The 6,977-nt window shown below is 71.0% G+C and overlaps 1 protein-coding gene across 1 annotated transcript; it reads left to right on the forward strand.

Moving 5' to 3' along the window:
• Positions 1-3,151: 3,151 nt before the first annotated feature.
• AURANDRAFT_65502 (hypothetical protein) lies at positions 3,152-6,953 on the forward strand (the record flags this gene model as incomplete). The annotated part of the gene is made up of 2 exons (XM_009040432.1): positions 3,152-4,073; positions 4,273-6,953. 2 exons carry the CDS (start codon positions 3,152-3,154, stop codon positions 6,951-6,953), a joined length of 3,603 nt encoding a protein of 1,200 aa, XP_009038680.1.
• Between the last annotated feature and the right edge of the window lie 24 nt (positions 6,954-6,977).

Consider the following 6,977-nt stretch of genomic DNA (forward strand, 5'->3'; position numbering starts at 1 on the left):
TCCTTGCGCCGCCAATTCCTCGTGTCTCTGACCGCGCCGCCGAAGTGCCACACGACCTTACATCCTCCATCGCGTCGCGCTCTCAAAGAAGCATGGTGACTGTAGCCGATGACTTCTCGATGGGGGCCCGCGTCGAGCTCCACGGCCTCAAGGGCGCCGCGGAGCACAACGGCAAGCACGGCACGGTCACGGGGCTGCAAAACGAGCGGCTCAAGGTCCGGCTCGACGCGAGCGGCGGCCAGACGCTCGCGCTCAAGCCGGCGAACCTCGCGCGCGAGACGGCGCCCGACCGCGACGAGGCGGACCGCCTCAAGACGGAGTCGACAAACGCGCTCCTCAAAGTGTCCGAGACGCTCCAGCGCGTCGGCACCAGCCGCGAGGCGATGGTCGCCGCGTTCGCGGCGGAGTCCGCGAGCGTCGACGACATCGCCGCGGGCTTCGACCGCGCGCTCCAGTTCTACGGGCCGGGCGTTTCCGGCGCCGACGCCGAGGCGCGCGCGCACCTGCTCGCGTCCAAGGCCTCGGCGCTGCTCATGTCCGTCGCGGGCCGCGAGGGGCTCCCCGAGAGCCTGCGCGTCGCGCGCGACGCCCTCGGGCTCTCGCACGAAGCGTACAAACTCTCGCCGACGAAGATGGGCGCCTTCTCCATCGCAAGGTGCGCGGCGAACGTCGGCGCGGATCTCGGCGTGAACGAGCTCCAGGCCGCGCTCGATCCCCTCTACGACATGTTCGCCGAGACCGCGGGCGAACCCCTGGGGAAGCGCGAGGCCCACGACCGGTACATGCGGTCCTGCCTGCTGTCGCTCCTCTTCCGCGCGCAATGGAAGGGCCTCGGCGGCAAGTGCCAGTTCGCCGGCCCGGGCGAGGTGGGCACGATGCTCATGCCCGTCCTCGGCGGCCCCGACGCGGTCGAGCTCCTCGACGCGCGCGAGTTCTACGCGCGCGCCGGCGAGGGCGCGGCGCGCGACCGCGTCGCCGCGCGCGTCGCCGCGGCGCAGGCGGCGATCGACGCCAGGCTGCCGCCCGACAAGGTGGAGCCCTGGCCGCCCCTCGACGAGGTGCCGCCCTGCGCTCCCGGCGGCGACGGCGCGGAGCAGCGCCGCGCGGTCGCGGAGCAGCGCGGGGTGCCCCGGGGGGCCGCGGGCTCGGGCTGGGTCCGCCTCTGCGACCCGGACTGGGAGAAGTACTTCTACCGCGGCGACCCCAGCCTCCCGAGCATCGACTACGTCGTCGAGCCCCACGACTAGCGCGCCGCCCTCGTCGTCGGACGCCTCGGCCGCGCGCCCGGCCTCCCCGACCCGCGGCTACCACCAGTCCTCGTTCGCTAGAACCATTACGACGCGCCTTCCCCCGGCCGGCCCGCGGCGAAGGCCGCCTGCTTCTTCTTGCGGCGCTTGGCCTTGCGCCGCGCGTTGCGCGCGGACGGCGCGTCGCCGTCGCCGGCGTCGCGGGCCCGCTTCGGCGCGCCGCGCTCGAAGAGCGCGAGGAAGAAGCCGATGGTGTCGTCCGCGGCCGGGTCCGTGCGCACGAGCTTGGCGGCGTCGTCCGCGCCGAGGCCCGCGGCCGCGCGGCCGCGGCGCGGCCAGGCCGGGAGCGCGGCGCGGAGGCGCCAGCCCGGGGCCGCCGCGAGCGCCGCGGCGACGACGGCCTCGTTCTCCGCGTCGTGGACGGAGCACGTCGAGTAGGCGACGCGCTCCGCGTTGGGGAAGGCCGCGAGCGCGTGCGCGAGCGCTTCCGTTTGGAACGCCGCGAGCTTCGCGACCTGCACAAGAGTGATTCAACGTCGCTTCAACGTGAGTGTTCCGCGCGCGCGCGTTCCGGAAAAAGCATCCACGCTTCGAGACCGTTCCGAGAGATGATCGCTCGTCCAAAAATCAGCCGAAACGAGTGGAAAATGGCCGAGATCGGAGCCTTTAAAGTTGGGAATTTCGCTCTCTTGTGCTGCCCCGTTCGCGACGCGCGCCGCGTCCGCGTCGTCGCGCATGACGTTCCGCTCGACGCCGTCCATGCCGCTGCCGGAGCAGGACGGGTCCAGGAGCACGGCGCGGATCTTGGACGCCGCGGGGAACGTCGCGACCGTCGCCGCGAGGAAGTCCGCGTTCGACGCTTCGACGGCCGCGCCGGCCTCCGCCGCGCGGCGCGCCAAGATCTCCAAACGCCGCGCGTCTCGATCGAAGGCGTGGACCGCGCCCCGGTCTCCCAACAACGCCGCGGCGTGCGTCGTCTTGTTGCCCGGCGCCGCGCACGCGTCGAGCACGTCGCCGCGCCACGACGGCGGCAAATCCCCCAACAGCGCCTTCGCGGGGAAGCAGGACGCCTTGTCCTGGAGGATGATCTGGCCCGACGCCACGAGGGCGTGCCCCCCGTGGAGCGTGCTCGCCAGCGCGCCGGGGAAGGCCAGCACCTCGTCGAGGTGCGCGTCGTCCGTTAACGTTGCGCCGACGTCGCCGAGCGCCGCGCGCACGCTTGCCTTCGTCGCGCCTCGCAGCGGGTTCACGCGCGCGTAGCGCACGGCCCGCGCCGGCGGCTTCGGCGCGGCGGGCGCCTGCGTGGCGACGTGGGCCTCGAAGGCGGCTTTGAGGGCCGGCAGCCGCTCCTTGACGCCCCGGAGCAGTTTGCCGCCCGCGCGCTTCGGCAGGCCCCGGCCGGCCAGGGCGTCGTAGCAGGCCAGCAGGAGGACGCGCCCGTCGTGCTTGCCCAGGGCGTCCCGCAGGTCCGTCGCCGCGATGGCCGCGCGCAGCGACGCGCGCACCTTCAGGGCCTCGGCGCAGAGCGCGTAGGTCTTTTTGGGGTCGCGCGACTCGTAGGCCGCCGACTTGAGGCTCCGCGAGCCCTTTTCTACCTTGGCGAGGCACGCGGCGGCGTCGGCGTAGGACGAGGCCATCACTGTAGCTGCTCAAGATCAGGCGCCGCGTCCATCGCCTGTGGCAAGGACACGGCACTTGAAGGGCATCGTCGGCGCGCCCGCAGCGCCTGCCAATCGCAGAATCGGCTGTTCTCGTCGCCCGCAAAGTCAATTGCGGATCTGCGCAGCCTCGTCGACGCACCGGGGGTCTGAGGCCATCGCTCGACAGCCGCCTCCCGCTCCCGAGCTACCACCCGAACACCCGACGTCGCGCGACGCACCGAAGCAACGTCGAGGTCTAGTCCCATGCACCGTATGCTGCGCGCCGCCCGGGGCGGCCTCCGGCGCCCCGGCGCCGCGCGACCCGCGACGCGCGCCTTCGCCCTCGCGCCGCGGCGGCCCATCCGCAAGCTCATGGCGGCGAACCGCGGCGAGATCGCGATCCGCATCTTCCGCGCGGCGACGGAATTGGACATCCGCACGGTCGCCATCTACAGCAAGGAGGACATGAAGTCCATGCACCGCTACAAGGCCGACGAGGCTTATCTGGTGGGCAAGGAGGCGTCGCCCGTGGGCGCCTACCTCGGCTACGAGGAGATCGTGGACGTCGCGCTCGCGAACGGGGTCGACGCGATCCACCCCGGCTACGGCTTCTTGAGCGAGAACGTGCACTTCGCGCGGCTCTGCGAGGCCAACGGCATCGCCTTCGTCGGGCCCGAGTCGTCCGTGCTCAACAAGTTCGGCGACAAGACCCTCGCGCGGCAGCTCGCGGTCGACACCGGCGTGCCCGTCGTCCCCGGCACGCCGGGCGAGTGCAACACGCTCGAGGAGGTCCGCGCGTTCGTCGAGGGCGGCGACGACCCCGTGGGCTACCCCGTCATCGTCAAGGCGGCCCACGGCGGCGGCGGCCGCGGCATGCGCGTCGTCCGCGACGCGTCCGAGCTCGAGGAAAATTTGGCGCGCGCGCAGTCGGAGGCGTTGTCCGCCTTCGGCAACGCCGCGGTCTTCGTCGAGCGCTACGTGGACTCGCCGCGCCACGTCGAGGTGCAGATCCTCAGCGACGGCGAGTCGACGGTGCACCTCTACGACCGCGACTGCTCCGTGCAGCGCCGCTTCCAGAAGGTCGTCGAGATCGCGCCGTCCGTCGGCCTGCCCGACGACCTGCGGGCGGCGCTGCTGGCCGACGCCGTGCGCCTCACGTCCGCCGCGGGCTACCGCTGCGCGCTGTGTGGAAATCAAATCTTCAACCCGACTTCAATGTGCGCGTATTCGAATGTTTCGACACGAGCACTTCCGCCGTGCTTCGAGAACTCGCTGAGAGCAATCAATTCGTCCAAAAATCAGCCGAATCGACTTCGATTTGACCGAGCTAGAGAATTCTGAAGTTTGGCCCCGACGTCCCAGCTCACTGGTTGATTTCCACACAGGCTGCGCGGGCACGGTGGAGTTCCTCGTGGACCCGGCGACGTGGAAGCACTACTTCATCGAGGTGAACCCGCGGATCCAGGTCGAGCACACGGTGACGGAGGTCGTCACGGGCGTCGATTTGGTGCAGTCGCAGATCATGGTGACGGCGGGCAAGACGCTCGCCGAGATCGGCCTCGCGGACCAGGACGACGTCCAGGTCCGGGGCTACGCGATCCAGAGCCGCGTGACCACGGAAGACCCCGAGGCCGACTTCCGGCCCGACGTCGGCCGGCTCCAGGTGTGGCGCCCCGCGGAGGGGTTCGGGATTCGCCTCGACGGGGGCAACTCGTTCACGGGCGCCGTCATCTCGCCCCACTACGACTCCCTGCTCATGAAGGTCACGGGCTCCGCGCTGACCTACGAGGGCGCCATCGTCAAATTGTCGCGCGCGTTGCGGGAAACGCGGATCCGCGGCGTGAAGACGAACATCGGCTTCATGCTCAACGTGCTCAAGCACCCGGACTTCCGCGCGGGCGCGGCGACGACGTCCTTCATCGGCGACAACCCGGAGCTCTTCCAGTTCAAGGCCGGCGGCGACCGCGCGTCGAAGCTGCTCGAGTACCTCGCGGAGCTCGCGGTCAACGGGCGGCGCGCCGTCGGCGCCGCGGGCCCGCCGACGCCGCGCTACGCGCAGGTCCTGCCGCCGGCCGTGCCCCTGAAGCCGCGCATCGGCCTCAAGCAGGTGCTCGAGGCCGAGGGGCCCGAGGGCTTCGCCCGGGCCGTGCGCCAGCACAAGGGGCTGCTGCTCACGGACACGACGATGCGCGACGCGCACCAGTCGCTCCTCGCGACGCGCGCGCGGACCAAGGACCTCGTCGCGGCGGCGCCCTACGCGGCGCACGCGCTCCACAACTGCTACTCGCTGGAGACCTGGGGCGGCGCGACCTTCGACGTCGCTTTGCGCTTCCTCCACGAGTGCCCCTGGGCGCGCCTCGAGGAATTGCGGGAGAAGATCCCGAACGTGCCCTTCCAGATGCTCCTCCGCGGCGCGAACGGCGTCGGCTACACGTCGTACCCGGACAACGCGGTCTTCAAGTTCTGCGACGTCGCCGTCAAGAGCGGCATGGACGTCTTTCGAGTCTTCGACTCGCTCAACTACGTCGAGAACCTGCGGCTCGGCATCGACGCCGTCGGCGCGGCCGGCGGCGTCGTCGAGGCGGCGATCTCCTACTCGGGCGACGTCACGGACCCGGACTCCAAGTACAATTTGGACTACTACCTGAATCTGGCGACGGAGCTCAAGGCCAAGGGCATCCACGTGCTGGCCATCAAGGACATGGCGGGGTTGTTGACGCCGGCGGCCGCGTCGACGCTCGTGCACGCGCTGCGCTTGGAGTTCCCGGACCTGCCCATCCACGTGCACACGCACGACACGGCGGGCACGGGCGTCGCCGCCATGCTCGCCGCGGCGAAGAACGGCGCGGACGCCGTCGACGTCGCCGTGGATTCCATGTCCGGGCTCACGTCGCAGCCGTCCATGGGCGCGGTCGTCGCGTCCCTGAAAGGCTCGTACCTCGACACGGGCGTGGACCTCAAGGAGCTGGCGCCCCTCATCGACTACTGGGAGTCGACGCGCGTGTCCTACGCGGCCTTCGAGAGCGGCCAGAAGAGCGGCTCCGCGGAGGTCTACGACCACGAGATCCCGGGCGGCCAGTACACGAACATGCTCTTCCAGGCGACGCAGATGGGCCTGAGCGAGAAGTGGCCCCAGGTCAAGGCCGCCTACGCCGACGCCAACGAGCTCCTCGGCGACATCGTCAAGGTGACGCCGTCGTCGAAGACCTGCGGCGATTTGGCGCAGTTCATGGTCACGAACGGTTTGACGAAAGCCGACGTGCGGGACCGCGCGGAGTCGCTCAACTTCCCCTCGAGCGTCGTCGAGTTCTTCCAGGGCGCGCTGGGCATCCCCTACGGCGGCTTCCCGGAGCCGCTGCGCACGCACGTGCTCGCGGGCGCGGGCAAGACCGACGAGACCTTCGCGGGGCGGCCCGGCGCGCAGCTCCCGGCCGTGGATTTGGAGAAGGTCCGCGCGGAGCTCGAGGAGAAGCACGGCGTCGCCGTCGACGACCGGCAGCTCATGTCCGCGGTCATGTACCCCCAGGTCTTCGACGACTTCATGGCCACGACGCGGGAGTTCGGCGACCTGTCGAACCTGCCGACGCGCGCGTTCGTCGAGCCGCTCGACGTCGGCGAGGAGCTCGAGCTGAGCTTCGGCCAGGGCGTGACGGTCAACGTCAAGCTCACGGGCATGGGCGACCTCGACGAGAAGAAGGGCACGCGCGAGTGCTTCTTCGAGGTCAACGGTTTCCCGCGGTCCGTGACGCGCGTCGACACGTCCGCGTCCGCGGACGTCGTCGTCCGGCCCAAGGCGAGCCCCGGCGACCTCGGCTCCGTCGGCGCGCCCATGCCGGGCGTCGTCGTCGACGTCAAGGTCGCGCCGGGCGCGGCCGTCGCCGTGGGAGAGCCGCTCGTCGTGCTGTCGGCCATGAAGATGGAGACCGTCGTGTCGTCCGCCGTCGCGGGCGTCGTCAAGTCCGTCGCCGTCGCCGACGGCGACGACGTCCAGCCGGGCGACCTCCTCGTCGTCGTCGACAGCGCCGGCGCGGAGGCCGGCGGCGGCGACGACGAGATCGCCGCCTGAGCGAGCGCGCGTCTCCCCCCCCCC

This window comes from Aureococcus anophagefferens, assembly GCF_000186865.1.
Source record: "Aureococcus anophagefferens unplaced genomic scaffold AURANscaffold_15, whole genome shotgun sequence".
In the NCBI taxonomy this organism is placed as follows: domain Eukaryota; class Pelagophyceae; order Pelagomonadales; family Pelagomonadaceae; genus Aureococcus; species Aureococcus anophagefferens.